The 20,554-nt window shown below is 42.0% G+C and overlaps 1 protein-coding gene across 15 annotated transcripts in view; it reads right to left on the bottom strand.

Annotated features, from left to right (window-relative positions):
* The window catches only part of PTK2 (protein tyrosine kinase 2), a 377,029-nt gene that overhangs the window by 218,687 nt on the left and 137,788 nt on the right, over positions 1-20,554 (bottom strand). For 14 of the 15 annotated variants that reach the window (XM_073330034.1, XM_073330030.1, XM_073330031.1 and 11 more), the window contains one exon: positions 10,635-10,801. In XM_073330034.1, coding sequence (XP_073186135.1) covers positions 10,635-10,801 — 167 coding nt within the window. Of the gene's footprint in view, positions 1-7,867; positions 7,950-10,634; positions 10,802-20,554 lie in introns of those variants that run through there. The other variant, XM_073330035.1, reaches the window with a different exon arrangement.

The raw sequence follows: 20,554 nt of genomic DNA, 5'->3' as shown, positions 1-20,554 counted from the left end.
GGCTGAGGAGGAGCCCCTTGCCCCAAAAGCTGGGAAGCTCATGGCCATCTCACCCAAGGGGGAACATAAGGTGCTAGTGTTTTAGTACTCCCCCCAGGTGGGTGGAGGCAACCATCTCCTGACCTGACATGATGTCCCAGGGACGTGTGCTTCCTGCCTGGAGATGTTGCACATCAGAGAAGTTACAGAAAGGCTGCTGAGGCTCATCCATCCCTCTGACCACTACCCCAGAATGCTCATGCATGTGGGCACTAATGGTATTATCAGATATGACCCTGAGCAGATCAGCAGTGACTACAGGGCTCTGGGAGTGAGGTCAAGAAATCAGGGGCATAGTTTGTATTCTTGTTCATCATCCCAGTTGAGGGTAAGGGCCCAGGTAGGGACATGTGCATCTTGAAGATGAATGTATGTCTGCAAAGATATGCCAAAGGGAGGGCTTCAGCTTCCTCAACCACAGGATGCTGTTCTGAGAAGAAGGCCTGCTGGGAAGACATGGGGGTCCACCTGACTAAGAAGGGGAAGAGCATCTTTGTGCCCTAACATGGCAACCTAGTGAGGAGGACTTAAACTAGATTTAAAGGTGGCAGGTGACAAAAGCCCACAAATAATCTTAAAAAAGGCAACTTTAACACAGGGCTAGATGTTAGGGGGGACATGGAAAATTATAGAGTTATGGGAGCAACAGAGGGAAATCAGTGGAGGAATCTGCTCAATATCTTAGATGCCTATAAACAAATGCAAGGAGTATGGGAAACAAACTGGAAGATCTGGAAGTATTAGTACATAAACTAAATTCTGACTTAATTAGCAGCAGAGACTTGGTGGGATGAGTCTCATGACTGGATTATGGTACAGATGGGGTATAGGTTGTTGAGGAAGGACAGATATGATAAAAAGGGAGGAGGTGCTGCATTATACATCAAGAATATATGCACTTATTGGGTAGTCCAGAAGGATGTGAGAAGCAGGCAAATTGCAAGTCTCTAAGTAAAGACAGAAAGGGTAAAAAATAGGGGTGATGTCATGGAAAGAGTCTACTGTAGACCACCAAATCAGGAAGAGGAGATAGATGAGGCTTTTCTAGAACAAACAACAGAAGTTAGTCCTGGGGGAATTCTGTGCCAATGCACAATATAGAATGTGTACACAGAATTTCCTTTTCCCCTCACAGAAACGGGCTGTAGAGCTGCTGGCCACCACTAGGGGACACAGGACCCAGCAGAGCCCAGCTCACAGAGGGACAAAGGGACAGAAGTGGAGGGTTTGGGGCATCTGCAGTTCCCGGCACACCCTGAATGAAGGAGGCAGCATGCAGGAAACTCCACACAAGCCCAGGATCCAGTATCAAGCTGTTTCTCTCCCTGGGCTCTGGGGGGCCCCCCTTGGCTGGGCTATGGGGGAAGGTGGAGGAGGGGATGCGAGTGTCTGAGCTGGAGGTGCCCCATAGCTGGGCCCTAAAAGAGGAAGTCTGAGTGTTGCCCCCCCCTCCCCCCAGCGGGGCTCTGACAGGGTATGGGGCAGAGAAACAGGAACTGGGTTGTTGTAGGTTTCAGAGTAACAGCCATGTTAGTCTGTCTTTGCAAAAAGAAAAGGAGTACTTGTGGCACCTTAGAGACTAACCAATTTATTTGAGCATGAGCTTTCGTGAGCTACAGCTCACTTCATCGGATGCATACCGTGGAAACTGCAGAAGACATTATATACACAGAGACCATGAAACAATACCTCCTCCCACCCCACTCTCCTGCTGGTAATAGCTAATCTAAAGTGATCAACAAGTTGGGCCATTACCAGCACAAATCCAGGTTTTCTCACCCTCCCCACCCCCCACAAACTCACTCTCCTGCTGGTAATAGCCCATCCAAAGTGACCACTCTCTTCACAGTGTGTATGATAATCAAGGTGGGTCATTTCCAGCACAAATCCAGGTTCTCTCACCCCCCTCCAAAAACCACACACACAAACTCACTCTCCTGCTGGTAATAGCTTATCAAAAGTGACCACTCTCCCTACAATGTGCATGATAATCAAGGTGGGCCATTTCCAGCACAAATCCAGGTTCTCTCACCCCCTCACCCCCATACACACACAAACTCAATCTCCTGCTGGTAATAGCTTATCTAAAGTGATCATTAAGTTGGCCCATCTCCAGCACAAATCCAGGTTTTCTCACCCTCCACCGCCCCCCGCCCCGGAAACTCACTCTCCTGCTGCTAATAGCCCATCCAAAGTGACCACACTCTTCACAATGTGTATGATAATCAAGGTGGGCCATTTCCTGCACAAATCCAGGTTCTCTCACCCCCTCATCCCCCTCCAAAAACCACACACACAAACTCAATCTCCTGCTGGTAATAGCTTATCCAAAGTGACAATAATAATATCCAAATAATTATCCAAAGCTATTACCAGCAGGACAGTGGGGTGGGAGGGGGTATTGTTTCATGGTCTCTGTGTGTATATAATGTCTTCTGCAGTTTCCACGGTATGCATCCGATGAAGTGAGCTGTAGCTGACGAAAGCTCATGCTCAAATAAATTGGTTAGTCTCTAAGGTGCCACAAGTACTCCTTGGGTTGTTGTAGGGGTTTCTTTAACTCTCTACTCCTGGGAGAATTTTTGTATGTCTTTGAATTGTTACAGATATCCTGACAGGTATTTTGAAATAAATTACCAAAATAATTGAAACTGGTATGATTATATAGTCTCATTTTGACAAATAAAATATGCAGAATTTTAAAATACTGTGCAAGGAATTTTTATTTTTTTGGAATAAGAAATATCCAGAACACAGTACCTACCAGTAACGGGCAATTTTAACTATCCAGACTGTTGGAAGACTAATATGGCAAAACACAAAATTTCCAATAAGTTATTAAAATGTACTGGTGACAACTTTTTGTTTCAGAAAGCGGAGGGTGGACAGCCATTTTCGATTTGATTCTGATCATCAGGGTTGAGTCAGTAGCAAATCTGAAGGTGGAAGGCAATTTGGATTAAAGTGATCATGCTTCATGACAGATTTAATTATTCTAACAAAAGGCGGCATGAGAGCAGCAGAAAAAGAACAACGGACTTTGAAACTTTAAACTCAGAGAACTGGTAGGTAAGGTTCCATAGGAAGAAAATCTAAAGGAAAAAGGAGTTCAGGAGAGCTGGCAGTTTCTCAAGACAACAATATTAAAAGCACAACTGTAAACTGTCCCTGTGTGAAGGAAAGATCGGAAGAATGAATAGAGGCCAATATGTTCTATCAGGAACTCTTTAATGATTTGGAAATCCAAATGGAATCCTATAAAAATGGAAACACGGACAAACTAATAAGAAGGTGTACAAAAAAACAGCACAAATGTGTAGAGACAAATACAGAAAGGCTAAGGTAAAAATGAGTTACACTTCGCAAATGACATAAAAGGCAGTCAGAGGAGGTTCGTTAAATACATTAGGAGCAAGAGAAAGGTGAAGGAAAGTGTAGGTCTGCCACATAACAGGGAAAAAGAAAAGGAGTAGCTTATGCTCTAATAAATTGGTTAGTCTCTAAGGTGCCACAAGTACTCCTTTTCTTTTTGCGAATACAGACTAACACGGCTGTTACTCTGAAACCTGTCATAACAGGGAAAGAGAACTGTCATAAATATAAAGGGAAGGGTAACCACCCTTCTGTATACGGAACTATAAAATCCCTCCTGGCCAGAGGCAAAACCCTTTCACCTGTAAAGGGTTAAGAAGCTAAGATAACCTCGCTGCCACCTGACCAATATGACCAATGAGGAGACAAGATACTTTCAAAGCTGATTGGGGGGGGGACGGGACGGGGAGGGGCGACACAAAGAGTCAGTCTGCCTGTGTGATGCTTTTGCTGGGACCAGACCAGGAATGCTCTTCAGAAATCCTGTAAAAAAGCAATCTAGCTAGAAATGCCTTAGATTTTCTTTTGTTTAATGGCTGGTAAAAATAGTTGTGCTGAATGAAATGTATATTCCTGTTTTTGTGTCTTTTTGTAACTTAATGTTTTGCCTAGAGGGATTCTCTATGTTTTGAATCCGATTACTCTGTAAGGTATTTACCATCCTGATTTTACAGAGGTGATTCTTTTACTTTTTCTTTAATTAAAATTCTTCTTTTAAGAACCTGATTGCGTTTTCATTGTTCTTAAGATCCAAGGGTTTGGGTCTGTGTTCACCTATGCAAATTGGTAAGGATTTTTATCAAGCCTTCCCCAGGAAAGGGGGTGTAGGGCTTGGGGGAATATTTTTTTGGGGGGAGGGGGGAGACGTTTCCAAGTGGGCTCTTTCCCTGTTCTTTGTTTAATACGCTTGGTGGTGGCAGCATAGGGTTCAAGGACAAGGCAAAGTTTGTACCTTGAGGAAGTTTTTAACCTAAGCTGGTAAGAATAAGCTTAGGGAGTCTTTCATGCAAGTCCCCACATCTGTACCCTAGAGTTCAGAGTGGGGAAGGAACCTTGACAAGAACTAATAACTAACAACATCAGGTATGTTGAGGTGTTTAATGCCTATTTTGCTTCAGTCTTTACTAAAAAGGTTGATGATGACCAGATATTCAACACAATAGGTAATAACAAGGCAGAAGGAATGCAAGCCAAAATTGGGAAAGAACAGGTTAAAGAATATTTAAATAAGTTATATGAATTCAAGATGGTAGGGCTTGATGCAATTCATTCTAGGTCACTTAAGGAACTAGCTGAAGCCATCTCAGAACCATTAACAACTATCTTTGAGAACTCATGAAGGATGGATGGTCCCAGAGGACTGGAGAAGGGCAAGCATAATACTATCTTTAAAAAGTGGAACAAAGAGGACCTGGATAACTACAGACCAGTCAGCCTAACCTGGAAAGAGACTGGAACAAATTATTCAACAATTAGTCTGTAAGCATCTAGAGAATGACAGGGTTATAAGAAATAGCTAGCATGAACTTGTCAAGAAGAAATCAGGCCAAACAAACCTAATTTCCTTCAGGTTTACTGGCCTAGTGGATGGGGGGGAAGCAGTAGATGTGATATACCTTGATTTTAGGAAGACTTTTGATCGAGTCCCACATGACATTCCCGTAAACAAGTGAGGGAAATGCAATCTAGATGATATTACTATAAGGTGGGTGCAAAACTTTTTGGAAGAATATACTCAAACAGGAGTTATCAATAGTTCGCTAAGTGGAAGGACATATCTATAGGGGTCATGCAAGGGTCATCCTGGGTTCGGTATTATTCAATATTTTCATTAATGACTTGGATAATGGAATGGAGAGCATGCTTATAAAATCTGCAGATGACACCAAGTTGGGAAGTGTTGCAAGCACTTTGGAGAATAGGATGAGAATTCAAAACAACGTTGACAAATTGGAGAATGGTCTGAATTCAACACAATGAAATTTAATAAAGACAAGTGCAAAATATTTTATGTAGGAAGGAAAAATAAAATACACAACTACAAAACGAGGAATAACTGGCAAGGTGATGGCACTCATCCTTGTTGAACCTCATCAGATTTCTTTTGGCCCAATCCTCCAATTTGTCTAGGGCCCTCTGTATCCTATCCCTACCTGCCACCGTATCTACCACTCCTCCTAGTTTAGTATCATCCGCAAATTTGCTGAGAGTGCAATCCACACCATCCTCCAGATCATTTATGAAGATATTGAACAAAACCGGCCCCAGGACCAAACCTTGGGGCATTCCACTTGATACCGGCTGCCAACTAGACATGGAGCCATTGATCACTACCCGTTGAGCCCAACAATCTAGCCAGCTTTCTACCCACCTTATAGTGCATTCATCCAGCCCATACTTCTTTAACTTGCTGACAAGAATACTGTGGGAGACCGTGTCAAAAGCTTTGCTAAAGTCAAGAAACAATACATCCACTGCTTTCCCTTCATCCACAGAACCAGTAATCTCATCATAAAAGGCGATTAGACTAGTCAGGCATGACCTTCCCTTGGTGAATCCATGCTGACTGTTCCTGATCACTTTCCTCTCATGTAAGTGCTTCAGGATTGATTCCTTGAGGACCTGCTCCATGATTTTTCCAGGGACTGAGGTGAGGCTGACTGGCCTGTAGTTCCCAGGATCCTCCTCCTTCCCTTTTTTAAAGATTGGCACTACATTAGCCTTTTTCCAGTCATCCGGGACTCCCCCCGATCGCCACGAGTTTTCGAAGATAATGGCCAGTGGCTCTGCAATCACAGCCGCCAATTCCTTCAGCACTCTCGGATGCAACTCGTCCGGCCCCATGGACTTGTTCACGTCCAGCTTTTCTAAATAGTCCCTAACCACCTCTATCTCCACAGAGGGCTGGCCACCTCCTCCCCATTTTGTGATGCCCAGCGCAGAAGTCTGGGAGCTGACTTTGTTAGTGAAGACAGAGGCAAAAAAAGCATTGAGTACATTAGCTTTTTCCACATCCTCTGTCACTCGCTTGCCTCCCTCATTCAGTAAGGGGCCCACACTTTCCTTGACTTTCTTCTTGTTGCCAACATACCTGAAGAAACCCTTCTTGTTACTCTTAACATCTCTTGCTAGCTGCAGCTCCAGGTGCTATTTGGCCCTTCTGATTTCATTCCTACATGCCCGAGCAATATTTTTATACTCTTTCCTGGTCATTTGTCCAATCTTCCACTTCTTGTAAGCTTCTTTTTTATGTTTAAGATCCGCAAGGATTTCACCATTAAGCCAAGCTGGTCGCCTGCCATATTTACTTTTCTTTTGACACATTGGGATGGTTTGTCCCTGTAACCTCAACAGGGATTCCTTGAAATACAGCCAGCTCTCCTGGACTCCTTTCCCCCTCATGTTATCCCCCTAGGGGATCCTACCCATCAGTTTCCTGAGGGAGTCGAAGTCTGCTTTCCTGAAGTCCAGGGTCCGTATTCTGCTGCTTACCTTTCTTCCCTGTGTCAGGATCCTGAACTCAACCAACTCATGGTCACTGCCTCCCAGATTCCCATCCACTTTTGCTTCCCCTACTAATTCTTCCCAGTTTGTGAGCAGCAGGTCAAGAAAAGCTCTCCCCCTAGTTGGCTCCTCCAGCACTTGCACCAGGAAATTGTCCCCTACGCTTTCCAAAAACTTCCTGGATTGTCTATGCACCGTAGTAGTGCTCTCCCAGCAGATATGAGGATGATTAAAGTCGCCCATGAGAAACAGGACGTGCGATCTAGTAGCTTCTGCGAATTGCCGGAAGAAAGCCTCATCCACCTCATCCCCCTGGTCCGGTGGTCTATAGCAGACTCCCACCACTACATCACTCTTGTTGCTCATGCTTCTAAACTTAATCCAGAAACACTCAGGTTTTTCTGCAGTTTCGTACCAGAGCTCTGAGCAGTCATACTGCTCCCTTACATACAGTGCTACTCCCCCACCTTTTCTGCCCTGCCTGTCCTTCCTGAACAGTTTATAACCATCCATGACAGTACTCCAGTCATGTGAGTTATCTCACCAAGTCTCTGTTATTCCAATCACGTCATAATTCCTTGACATCACCAGGACCTCCAGTTCTCCCTGCTTGTTACCAAGGCTTTGTGCATTTGAGAATCTACTCTACTAAATATAGGCACCAGTACAAAATAGCTTTTGATCTTTGCCTTCTGGACAAGTTGCCAAGTTTCTGAAATCTTGATCTTTTAAGTTGTATTTTTCCTTAACTGCACTAATCAGTTATTTCTACAAAGAATTTTTAACAAAGCAGATTCATCACCAATGTTAAAAAACCAATATACATAACAATGGGATGCATCTAATGGTAACTGTCTTATTACTGGATTAACAAATCTTCCAAATTAAATTGAGACTAAGTGTTTTACAATAATTAAAAGTATAATCTGCACATAAATTTGGTATAACACACCTCTGTTTGCAATGCTTGATCTTGCATGTCGAGGAAAAGAGAGAGAGCCAATGGTCATTGTAGTATACATACAGCTGTGTTCCTCAACATTCGTTTCCTGAATAGAATGAATGTTATCAATGAACAAATAAGCACTTGGTTCCACTGATAAAGTCTCCAGTGCTCACTGACATCTTTTTGAACCTATCTGGGGGTCTGTGAGAGTTGAAGACCTTGTCTACACTGCTAAAATAGGTGTGTGTGTTTTTACCTTCAGATAACTCATGTGCATGACCTATCTCATGGTAAAAACATGGTGAAGACATGGCACTTTTGTTTTACCATCCGGTAAACTAGGCAAGATCAGCACTATCCCGCTGCCTTGAGATGACCTCACCTAGTTTACCTCACAGTAACACTGAAGTGTCCTGTTTTCACTGTGTTTTTACCTTGGGATAGTTCATGTGTGTGAGTTGCCAAAGAGTAAAAAACGTACCTTTTTCAGCAGTGAAGACAAGGCCATAGTGGTATCTTAAAGCAAGCTTAAGGCTTGGGCAATGTACTTCTTACAGCCAGCTTCTTCTTGCTCCTTCACTCGCTATAGAATTGCATTCTGCTAATTTTCATTAGGATGGTTACCCATTGGCACTGCTGTAAAATTGGGCTACATGTGCTCTTAAAGCTGAACTGAATGCCATGGGAAGAGAGAAGAGATGTCTGGCTTAAACTGTGGCTGACCTTGTATGTCTGAACTTATTACTCATCCTGAGCCTTAACCACAGCCATAGGAGTCTACTGCAGTGCGGTGTGAATACAGAGTCACCTCCCTTACTGTTATTCTGCTCTGCTAGGTTTTCTCCTCAGGACTGGAAATAGTATCCAATAGCATCACAAAAATCACTTATGTTAGGGACAGAATTTGTTCCAAGAATTATTATTATTTTCTATCTCCTCCTGCTGACAGGAAGTATAATCTAAGCATCTGGACTGATCTAAAAGAACATTAGAGAATACATTTCCCGTGTATATTGAATACACAGTCTTAAATTAAAATCATTAAAAAATTCCCAGATGAGCAACAGTTACTGGATTATTATTTTATAGGAAGATATATTAATTCAAGCACTATTCCAGGACATCTCTCCTACTCTACTAATCTAAATATTTTAACAAGTACTGTCATCTGATCCTAAATACTCTGTTTTATAGTATTACAAATATGACAGCAACATTTTGATTATTCAAAGCAAATCTCTATGGGTTTAAAAGGTATGTCAGGCTGCTTGCATTCGATAAAGCATAAAATGACACTCTGGAGATCTACTGAATAATTTATATCTTATCATGACACTTGTCTGAGGTTTTTGCACAATCCCTTTATCCAAACGTCAAAACAATTATCTAACTTTCCTTTTAAAACTGATTAACTTTGTTTTGTAATGTGTAACATATGGGTTGCATCACATAATACAAATGAAATTGACACTTTGACACTAGGTAAGAAATTTCCACTGCATAAATTATTCACATCTCATATTTGATTCTGGTCATATTATATGAACAGAATATTCACCCCGCAAAAGATACTTCAAATTATTATTTATGATAAATTTGATTGAAAAAAAAATCAATCTGCATCATTAAAGCCTTCAGGAAGCCATGAAATGTCATGTACACAGAAGAAAATGTGCAATATTTCTGACACCAATGTTTTAAACTTTCTCATTTAGTGTGACAGGCTAATCCAGGCTACTCCCTAAAAGTTAATTAATAAACTCACAGGATCAGATTTGCTAAATGTGGTAAGCATTTACTAGTAAATTATCTAGCAATTTAAGTTTCAAGAAATTACGTGCAGACTGTTAACTCTACTACAGTTCTTCAGAAGAACATATCTGTGGATTTTAAAATGACTAGCAATTCTGCGTAAAGTGCGTTATGGTCAGAAAACTGATTATAATCATAGATTGTATGGCCAGAAGGGATCACTGTGATCATCCAGTTTGACCTCCTGCATAACACAGGCCATAGGATTTTCCTGAATTAACTATGAAAATTTCTTACTCAGTACATCTGCTCCATGAATTTATTCAGATATATATCTCTTCACTTTTCTGACCAAGTTTTTCTACTGCTCTTTACTTCTATTAGCACTGCAGAAGCAAACCATTTAAGACAGACTCTAAGACAGACTGAGCTACATTCTTCTGTGGTTTCTATATTAACAACAGATTTGGCAATTAAATCTCACCTGGAGAATCTTAACCCATTTTAAATCTGTACATTTCTAAACAGGACTAATTAACATTTGTCATAGTTAAACGATGGCTGTATTATATGAAGCTTAGCAACACTTCCCTAATTTCTTTGAAAGAGAATATAAAATGCCTTTTTAGAAGTATCTTTTAAATGCATCACAGCATTTTTATGCTTAAACAGGGATACAATTAAATGTTATGATTCACTGGACCTAACTACATATTTAGCAAGTCTCATCCTACTCTTATCCCACTCCAAGGTTTGCAGGCTCAAGTTAGATTTATCAGCTCTTCACTGTTGGCAGAATTCCCTCCTAGCTAATGAGCCTTTCCTCTGGAATACCAGGGCGTGTTCTCATTTCTTCTAGCTTTTTGCTGGGTAATTATAGGCAGCTGTCTCCCTTTCTACGAGCCCTATTCTCAGGAGTTCTGCAATAGGCTTTTCTTTATAAAATAGAAGATTATACAAAGTTTATGGCACACAGAACAAAATTATTTGATTTTGAAACTGAACAGGTTTATAATCTTACTTCCATTCCTCTGGAGGGTGGGCTAATTCAAACCTCTCCCTCACATTGGATACACCCATGTCCAGATGTAGCCAGTGGACCTCCTCAGATTGCAGGTGACTGAGCCGTAATCCATAACAGGCCACATTCTTTACTTTGTGACTGTCCACTATCTTCTGAATTATGCCCTAAAACACATAAAAATGCACATTTGTTATACATCTTTTTGTTCATGCCTGTAAAGGGTAATCATATCATACTTTATACATAAGGCTAATCAATGAATCCGACATAGCTACATTTATTAGGAATGCAAGAAAAGAAGTTACTCATTTTTAAACCATAATTCCAGTTCTGGATTTTTAGTTATATGATTTACATGAATCTGTACCAGTCATGTATCTTACCAAAACTGAGCCACCATATGCTCTACACAGGGAAAATGCTGGGGAGCAAAAAGGGCAGATTTTCAGATTAAAAAAAAAAAAAGAACATGTACTTGTTAAATATTTCTAACTCTTCTGCAAATCTTGACAGTCACTCCACACCTATATTAGGAAATCAGTCATAAGCTTTCCTCTTTTTTTGTGCCTGAAAAGACAGGATTTAGTAAAAGGTTAATTCACTCATGAACCTTGATTTTTCCATCTAACTTGTCCTTGAGGGTCAACATTAATCTCTACAAAGGCAGAAATATTCCCTACACAAGAGGCATCTACTCAGGTAGATTTTTTCTAACAGAAGAATTTTACCCCTGGCTTGTCCTTTGATAAATTATAGTTTAGACTATCTCCAGGCAAGGAATAGTCAGAGTCCAAGAAAAGTCCACAAGTATGTGCCATAGAGTCCCACAAGAGTGGGAGCAGGACTACAGGGGCTACGTAAGTAACAGTTTGTGCAATGTAGGGCAGTTCTGCAAAGTTCATTATTTTATATCCCAAAGGGTTTAAATGGTTGAAAAACAACTTTTGAAACTGTGCAATACTATAAAAACCTGACCCTTATGGGCGTCTCTAGTCCAGCAGGATCTTTGGTTGATGAGCCATCACTAGTATAGTGTGTATGCTGAGGTGCAAGAGGGGTGAAGATGATGTGGGGCCTACAAACAGGAAAGGCAAGACAAATTAAATAATACGGTCATGTCCCACTTAGCTTTGCTAGTGACGTACTGACCAAAAGGGTGCTAAAGCTGGTGAAGTTTGTTTTTTCACATTTAACAGAAGCCTGCATTTTATGTACTGCTGTTTGTATACTTTACCAAATACTGCAGAGTACAGTTGCCCATATCCAGGATTACAAAGAGCAGTGCTACTTCCAAGAGTACTTAGATGTACAAAGGCAAATATTTAACCCCCTCCTTACACTAAGGGCAATTTTTGCTTAAGTAAAGCCTGACATTTTGGCAAGCATACTTTTTTCTGAAGGTCATACAAAGTGTAAAACATGCAGAGCTCATTTCAGAAATCTGCCCATGAAGGACAGCGCCTCGTCAATAATGAAAATAGAGGATAATGTTCTGAAAAGGTAGTTGTTCTCAAACCAAAATAGGACAAAGATGAGTTTGGGAAATGGAGTAAAGGTAAAATTGTATATTTTCTACACCAACAAACCATTAAAAATATTGACAGATAAGCCACAGTCAGAAACTGCTACAGTAGATAATCAAGTGTGTGTCCAGAAAAGAAATGAGGAGATTCAAGAGCTTCCCGAACTATCAGCCTGGTATTTTCTAATGGGGCCCAGGAAATCAAGTGCCTAATTCTCGCCAGTGGGAGCTGGGTGCCTAAATCCCTTTGAAATCCCAGCCTCAATTTAAAAACACAAAATATTTCTCCACCTTACTCCAGAAGAGTGCAATAGCTCTTCTGTTCACGTAACTAATCGCATCAAAATCAAGTAAATAGCAAGACCGTATTCTTTTGAATTAAAAAAATGGTCAATACACACACAAGTTGAGTACATAGATACCACAGTTGGCATACATGGTACTGCACTACACCGACATGCAGCAGGTTAGCTGTGTTAAATAACATGTCCCAGCCTGAGAGCTTAAACGCTATATACATATTATGATTTTTTGCTTTTGTATTATCCTATAAAGCGAGAACAAATTTTATCTAGAATATTAAACAGAAAAGTAAACAAGCAGAGGTAGGCCATTCAGTGAGAAATTTAGAAAACATTTAGAGAACGGAGATGAAAGGTAAATACAACTTAATAGATGGATAAAGTAAAATGGATTCACCTCTCTTCTCAAGTTTAGTAAACCAATGAGAAGTACTTTTTACAATCTAATCAATTAACTTAAATACATTTATAAAAAATTAAATATGCTGAAGAATGAATTAAGACAACCTTTAATTTCATTATTATTTTACAAACTTGTACATTTACGCAGAGCGCAAGAACTGGTGCATACTGCAAATCAAAATAAATATTGCATTTTGCTATCAGGCTTCCTTAGACTATTCCAATACTACAGCTTGACCCCAAAATGGGAAAATAAGAAAATAATGTAATTGAAACGTTCAAGCTTTTAATATAGAGAGTTCATTCATTTTACACAAAAAACATTAAAGAAGCTTAATTTCAACTACTTGGGGCCAGATCCTCACCTTGAATAAATCAGGATAGCTCCATTGAGCAACAATTTACACTAAGTGAGGATCTGTCCGTGTGTGTGAAACAGCTACATACATATAATCTAGTAAATTCCCTCAGAGTACAGCAGGGTTTTGTTTTAGCCTGCTAGTGTTACAAAGCAGCAAAAGATTAAATCTCCAAGAGCTTTACTGGCAGGGCAGCCATAATTTGGGCCAGTGTACTCAACTCTGACCCTTGTTAAATAATGCAGGGAAAGTCTCGGAGTTCTGGAAAGCCTCCCCAGACTGTCTAGGGACACTTCCAACACCAGACAAAGCAATTGCCATAACTTGCGCATGGATGACAGCTTCTCTGTCTTTCATGCTAACAAGAGACTTCACAAGTTGGGAAACCTTGCCACAAGCATGCCTGATGCGCTTTATAATAGTGACTAGAATGTTTAATCAGAGGTTTTCAGACTAACAGTTTAACTGCTTAACAACTGTACAGTAGGAACTAAAACACCCTGAAGTAAGCCATGACTAAATGCTTGACGCTCTAACCACAGTGATATTTAAAAATTTCACAGGCTTAAGTATGACTAATCTTTTCTAGCTCATGGAATAGTACAGTGTGTTCTAGGACCAGGATTGTAGGGAAGGAACACCTGAGTTCCAATCCTGACTATCAATGACCATTGTGTGGCCTTGAGTACATTCCAACTGATCAGTTTCCCAGTTAAGGAATACATTTATCTCCCACACAGGTACACTATAAGAGTTCATGTTAATGTAGCACTTTACACACTCAAAGTGCTATAAGACTGCTAAAGTTTCATGCAGGAAGTTTAAGTTATGAATTGAACTGTACTGGACTTCAAAGCTTCAAGTAAGTCGGATTTAAAATTTCCATAGAAAAAACACAACTATGGAATACCTACATTCATGCTTACTGCAGTAGGATTTAGCCATACAACATCTATTCTTAAAATCCAAAGCCAAAAGGGACAATTATGATCATCTAGTTCAGGGGTTCTCAAACTTCGTTGCACCACGACTCCCTTCTGACAACAAAAATTACTACACGACCCCAGGATGGGGGACCAAAGCATGAGCCCCGCCACTCCAGGTGACGGGGGCCAAAGCTGAAGCCCAAGGGCTTCATCCCCAGTTGGGGGACCTGTAACCTGAACCCTGTCATCCAGGGCTGAAGCCCTCAAGCTTCGCCTTCAGCCCTGGGCAGTGGGGGTTGGCCTCTTAACTTTGGCCCCGGGGCCCAGCAAGTCTATCATGAGCCCTGGAGACCCCCTTAAAATGGGGTTGTGACCCACTTTGCGGTCCTGATCCACAGTTTGAGAACCGCTGATCTAGTTTAGCCTCCCGTACAAGATATAGAACTTCCCCAAATTAATTCCTATAGCATATCTTTTAGAAAAACATCCAATCTTGATTAAAAAATTATCAGTGATGGAGAACCACCATAACCCTTGGTAAACTGTTCCAATGGTTAAGTATTCTCAGTCAAAAATTTATGCCATATTTGCAGTCTGAATTTGTGTAGCTTCAAAGTCCAAACATTAGACTGTGTTATATTTTTCTCGGCTAGATTGAAGAGCCTATTAATAAATATTTGTTCCCCATGTAAGTGCTTATCAACTGTAATCAAGTCATCCCTTAAACTGCTCTTTGTTAAGCTAAATAGCTTGAGCTCTTTGAGTCTATCACTAATCATTTTTGTGGCTCTTCTCTGAACCATCTGCAATTTATCAACATCCTTCTTGAATTGTGGATACTAGAACTGGACACAGTATTCCTGCAGTGGTCGGACCAGTGCTAAATACACAGGTAAAATAACCTCACTACTCCTACTTGAGATTTCCCTGTTTATGGATCCAAGGATCACATTAGCCATTTTGGTTGCAGCGTCACACTGGGAGCTCAGGTTCAGCTGGTTATCCAACACAACTCCAAATCATTTTTTTAGAGTCCCCGCTTCCTAAGAGAGAGTCCCCCACTGTGTAAGTATGGCCTACATTCTTTGTTCATAGACATTTAACTACACTAAAACATGTATTGTTTGCTTGCATGCAGTTTACCAAGCAATCCAGATCACTCAGGCTTACAGACCTCTCCCCTTCATTATTTATCACTCCCCCAATTTTGGGGTCATCTGCAAACTTTATCAGTAATGATTTTATATTTTCTTCCAGGTCACTGATAAAAAATAAAAAATAGCTTCGGCCAAGAACTGATCCCTGCAGGATCGTGCTCGATGATTCCATATTTACAATTACATTTTGAGATCTCTCAGTTAGCCATCTTTCAATCCACTTAATGTGTGCCATGTTAATTTTATATCTTCCAGGTTTTTTAATCAAAATGACATGCGGAACCAAGAGAATGCTTATAGAAGTCTATTACATCAACACTATTACCTTTATCAACCAAACTTGTCATCTCATTAAAAAAGATATTAAGTTAGTTTGCCAGGATCTTTTTTCCATAAACCCATGTTGATTAGTATTAATTATACTACCCTCCTTTAATGCTTTATTAATTGAATCCCATATCAGCCACTCCATAATCTTGCCTGGAAATTATGTCAGACTGATAGACTATAAATACCTGGGTCATCCTTTCCACCCTTTTAAAATATTTGCACAACATTAACTTTCTTCTAGTCTTCTGGAACTTCCCCCCAGTGTTCCAGGACTTACTGAAACTTACTGACATTTTACTGAAAAATAATTATATTGTTTTAATCAATATATTTTGCCTTTTGCCTGTCATCCAAGGATCTCAGAGTGCTTTCCATCAATGTAAGAAATGTAACAAAATGCAATTTATACACCAAAGATATTTTTTTTCAGTAGTAGTAATAGTAATTAGCCTCATTATTGTGGTACAAAAGGGGACCATTCATAGTTGCTTCTGGACACAGGACTATAGATTTATGTCCATAGTGCTATTTCTATAGATCTTTATCAGATAAGTGTATATTTCACTTGGAAGGAGCAGAGTTATGTCCTGTCACCTGGCTCAGGTACCCATCCATAATGTGGGCATGTATTAAATACAAAACAAGAAAAATGAGATACTTATGCAACAGCAGAGGGTACCTACTTTCTAGCTCATTTACCAATAATGCTCAAGAATGAGACTCAGATTTCTTAATATGTAGTTAGTCTGACAAATTCTTCTGTCATTTGGGCTGTTCTTATCACTCAAACACAGCTCCACAGTATACGTGTCACTAGTAATGTGCAGAAGCAATTTCTAGACAGATCTGTCCTGTGCAGGAGATGGACTGGTTCTCTCTATTGCCCAATAAAGCCACCTCAGGGTTGATTTTAAGTTTGGTCTGCATTTTGGCACTACCAAATGATGAAAGGCCCAAGTCCATGATATCTGAGCCATTCTCATCAGATGTGCAGGAAGTCTCCTCTGTGTCCAAGCCCTCTTCTAAGTACATTTTTGCCCAGATTCTTTCACAACATGACAGGAAGACCACCAGTTTCTATGTATTATTGTATTAATCTTGCCCTACTGTCCCTGATAGTTAGCTCTCAATGCACTGAAGCCACCTTACTTTCCTCCTCTGTAAATTGTGCTACCAGATCACATTCTCAGGTCTCTTGTTAACTGTTGCATTCACCCAAAACCACAAGCCATGGCATAGGAATATCCAAAGAATGGTCCAAGGACCAAATTCAGAGGGAGACGTTGGGGCGCTGGGGAAGGAGTAGATATTGTTAAGAAAGCCAGCCAAGACAGGAATGGAAGAACACAGACTTTGTGGGAAAGAACCAAGCAATGGAAGTGGAGAGAGAATGGGAACCGCCATGGAAGGACAGAGTTTGGAGAATAGAAAGATCAGAGAGAGAAAGAGAAAAACACAAGGAAGAAAGAAAAAGCAATAGAAAGATTAAAATGAATTGTAGGAGGAGAAAAACAAGGCAAGGCACAGCTTAGAAAACTGCCTTAATTATTTATGTCCCCACATTTTACTATATTTCTTGGTCAAGGACTGGGGAGTTGAAAGGAAGGAGGAGGATCCACTTTAACTTGGACCATGGTAGCATGTGGAGGGAGGAAAAGATATTTTCAGGATGATTGTGGCTGAGCGCCAGGGACACAGCAACTCCTAAATTTTCTAATTTGAGCATTGCCTTTCCCTGTAACTACAGGATGAGGACAATGCAAATCAACTATCAGTTTTATTGCAAGAAAGATACAAGAATATATGGCTACACATATTTAATGGACAAAAACATTTATGTACACACATATGCAAATTACTTCAGGCTCCTGGCAAATTGCCACCATAGCCCTCTGTGTTGCAAGGTTTAGATACCTCTTCTGTAGCCTGTATGTTTGTTTCTATGGGTTTGTTCTATAAAACTTTCTAGCTCAGCAACACAAAGAACAGCTTATTTAGGAAGTGCACACATGACAGAGGCACAGAGCTAAAGAAACCCCAAATCAATTTTGTAAACAATCTGAGCTGTTGCTGTGATTGCTTAAAAAAACTGAAAACTTAGGGCCAGATCCTCAGCCAGTGTAATTCAAGTTAGTTCCATTCACTTCTGGCCCTTTTATTATAATCATCATTAATCATCATCATTATTCATTATTTGTATTGTGGTAGTCTCTAGAGGCCCCCATCAGGGATCACGCCTCTTTATGCCCATCATGGTAAACATACATAACAAAAAGATGGTCCCTGCCTCAAAGTATTTACAGAAAGATATTCAATAAAATAGGTTACTTCTTCCTCCCATCTGGCCTACATGGAAGACTTCCAATGACTCTAAAGTGTGGGGTCTTTTCCTCAACAGATCTTTTTTTCTGTGTATTCAGTCTTATCTGTTGACTTGAGTAAAACATTATTTGATTCCTTCACCTTTTATCCCTGCACAGGCAACACATCTAATGGAAAGGGACCTGGATTCCTGACTTGCAGGTAGAGGCGCTCGACGCCCTTGAGGAACCTGGCAGTCATGTCCTGGGCAAAAAACAATCTACCCTTGAGCAGCGGATGAAAGCCCGAGATAGCAGCCAAGTGGACTTTGATAGATGAAAGGGACAGGCCTTGGAGCTTTAGAAGCAGAAGGCAGCCCAGGATTAACCACAGTGAGGCCCACTTGGGCTGAATGCCTTTATCCGAGGTCCAACAAGCAAACCGCTTCCATTTGGCCAGGGAGGTTGCTCTGGTGGAGGGCTTTCTGCTGCCCAACAGGACCTATTGTACACTGGCCAAGCACGCCCGATCCTCCGCATTTAACCATGCAGCAGCCAAACCATCAGGTGCAGTGCCTCCAGGTTTGGAAGCAGAAGACTGTCATGGTTTTGGGACAGGAGGTCTCGCCTGAGCAGTAGCTGTAACAGAGCAGCCACTGAGAGGTCCAGACGTGTGCCGAACCAGTGCTGGTGCAGCCAAGCTGTGGCTACGAGGATCACGTTCACTCGGTACAGCTTGATCTTCATGAAGATCCTGTGAATTAACAGCACTGGGGGAAGGTGCACAACAGATTCCCCCGACGACGGGAGTAGAAAATCATCTGACAGTAAGCCTCTATCAATCCCCCAAATCGAGCAAAAAACGGGGCATTTCCTGTTCTGCCTGGATGCGAACAGGTCCACCTGGGGAGTCCCCAACCTCTGGAAGATGATGCTGACCACTTCCGGATGGAGGGACCACTCGTCATAAGACGAGAAGGTCCCGCTGAAGCGATCTGCCAAAGCGTTTCTGGCCCGGGGAGATGTGCAGCTACGAGATGGATGCCATGCTATACACAGAAGTCCCAGAGCCTGAGAGCTTTTTGGCAAAGGGCAGACGATCTGGCTCTGCCTTGCTTGTTGATATAGATCATGGCCACTGTATTGTCCATCAGGATCTGGACCACCCTGCTTTTTATGTGAATTAGGAAGGCTTGGCAGGTCAGGTGAATCACTCTGAGCTCCCTTATGTTGATGTGTAGGGAGCAATCGTGACTCGACCAATGGCCTTGCGTGCTGAGATCATCCAAGTGGGCTCTCCACCCCAGGTCCAAGGCATTGGAGACGAGGGTCTCCAATGCAGGATTCTGCCATTAGGTGAGTGATGACTGTACGTGGTCCGGGACCCTGACAACCCAGTCATGCTGTGTCTGTTGGGGACATAGACTGATGCCAGCCACGCCTGCAGGGTCCTGAGACAGAGCCATGTGTGTCAGACCATGTGGCCCAACAATCGCAGGCACGTGTGAGTGATGGTGAGACGGTGGGCTTGCATGCACGAGATGAGGTCCTCCATGGCTTGGAACCAAGCCTCGGGGAGGAAGGCTCAGGCCTGAGTCAAATCGAGGACTGGTCCAGTGAATTCTATGCATTGCACTGGATTTAAGGTCGACTTTTTCTCATTTATTAACAGCCCCAGATTGCGACAGATGGAAAAAATCACACCAAGATGCTGCTGCACCTGATCCCACGTCCGACACTTTATTTGCCAGTCGTCGAGGTACAGGTAAATTTGAACACCCCGGCACCTCAGGTAAGTGGCCACTGGTGCTATGCACTTTGTGAACACTGTCGGAGCTGACGAGAGACCGAATAGCAATGCTGTGAATTGGAAATGGCACTGGCCCAGCGTAAAACGAAGAAAGCGCCTGTGTCCTGGGAAAATGGAAATACACGTCCTTCAAACAGAGGACGGAGTACCAATCTCCCAGATCCAGGGAGGGGATGATGGAGGCCAGGGAGACCATGTGAAACTTTAACTTTTTGAAAGACTTGTTGAGATGATGCAGGTCCAAAATGGTTCTGAGGCTCTTTTTTGCTTTCGGGATCAGGAAGTAGCAGAAGTAGAACCCCTTTCCTTTCATGTCTCGAGGGAGCTCCTCCACCGCCCCCAAATGCAGGAGGCTCTCAACCTCTTGGATGAGGAGCAGCTCATGAGAAGGGTCCCTGAAAAGAGATGAGGAAGGGGGGGTGAGAGGGAGGGTGGGCCACGAACTGCAGGGTGTAACCTCAGGATATTATTTTGAGCACCCAACAGTCCGAGGTTAGCCGAGACCAGGGTGACCAGAAGGGGCGGAGGCAGTCGAGGAAAGAGTGGGAGTGTGGATCTAGGGAGGAGAGTGGGGCATCGTTCTCAAGTGCATCCTCAAAATGACTGCTTCTGGCCTCCTTCGTTTCTGGAAGGGCCAGGCTGAGCAGACAAACGGGAAGACGGCAGGTGTTGCTGCTCAGACCCCTTGTCACTATCCTTTCTCCTGTAGGTGCCCAGCCAGGGAGTTCCCCAGGACCTAGACTGCAGTGGCGGAGGGCGAAACGGCTGGGGAGTATGGAGGCCCAAAGAGTGGAGGGTGGCACGGGAGT

The sequence above is a fragment of the Lepidochelys kempii genome, chromosome 2 (genome assembly GCF_965140265.1).
Source record: "Lepidochelys kempii isolate rLepKem1 chromosome 2, rLepKem1.hap2, whole genome shotgun sequence".
Taxonomy (NCBI): domain Eukaryota; kingdom Metazoa; phylum Chordata; order Testudines; family Cheloniidae; genus Lepidochelys; species Lepidochelys kempii.
This window is presented reverse-complemented; position numbering and strand designations above follow the sequence as displayed.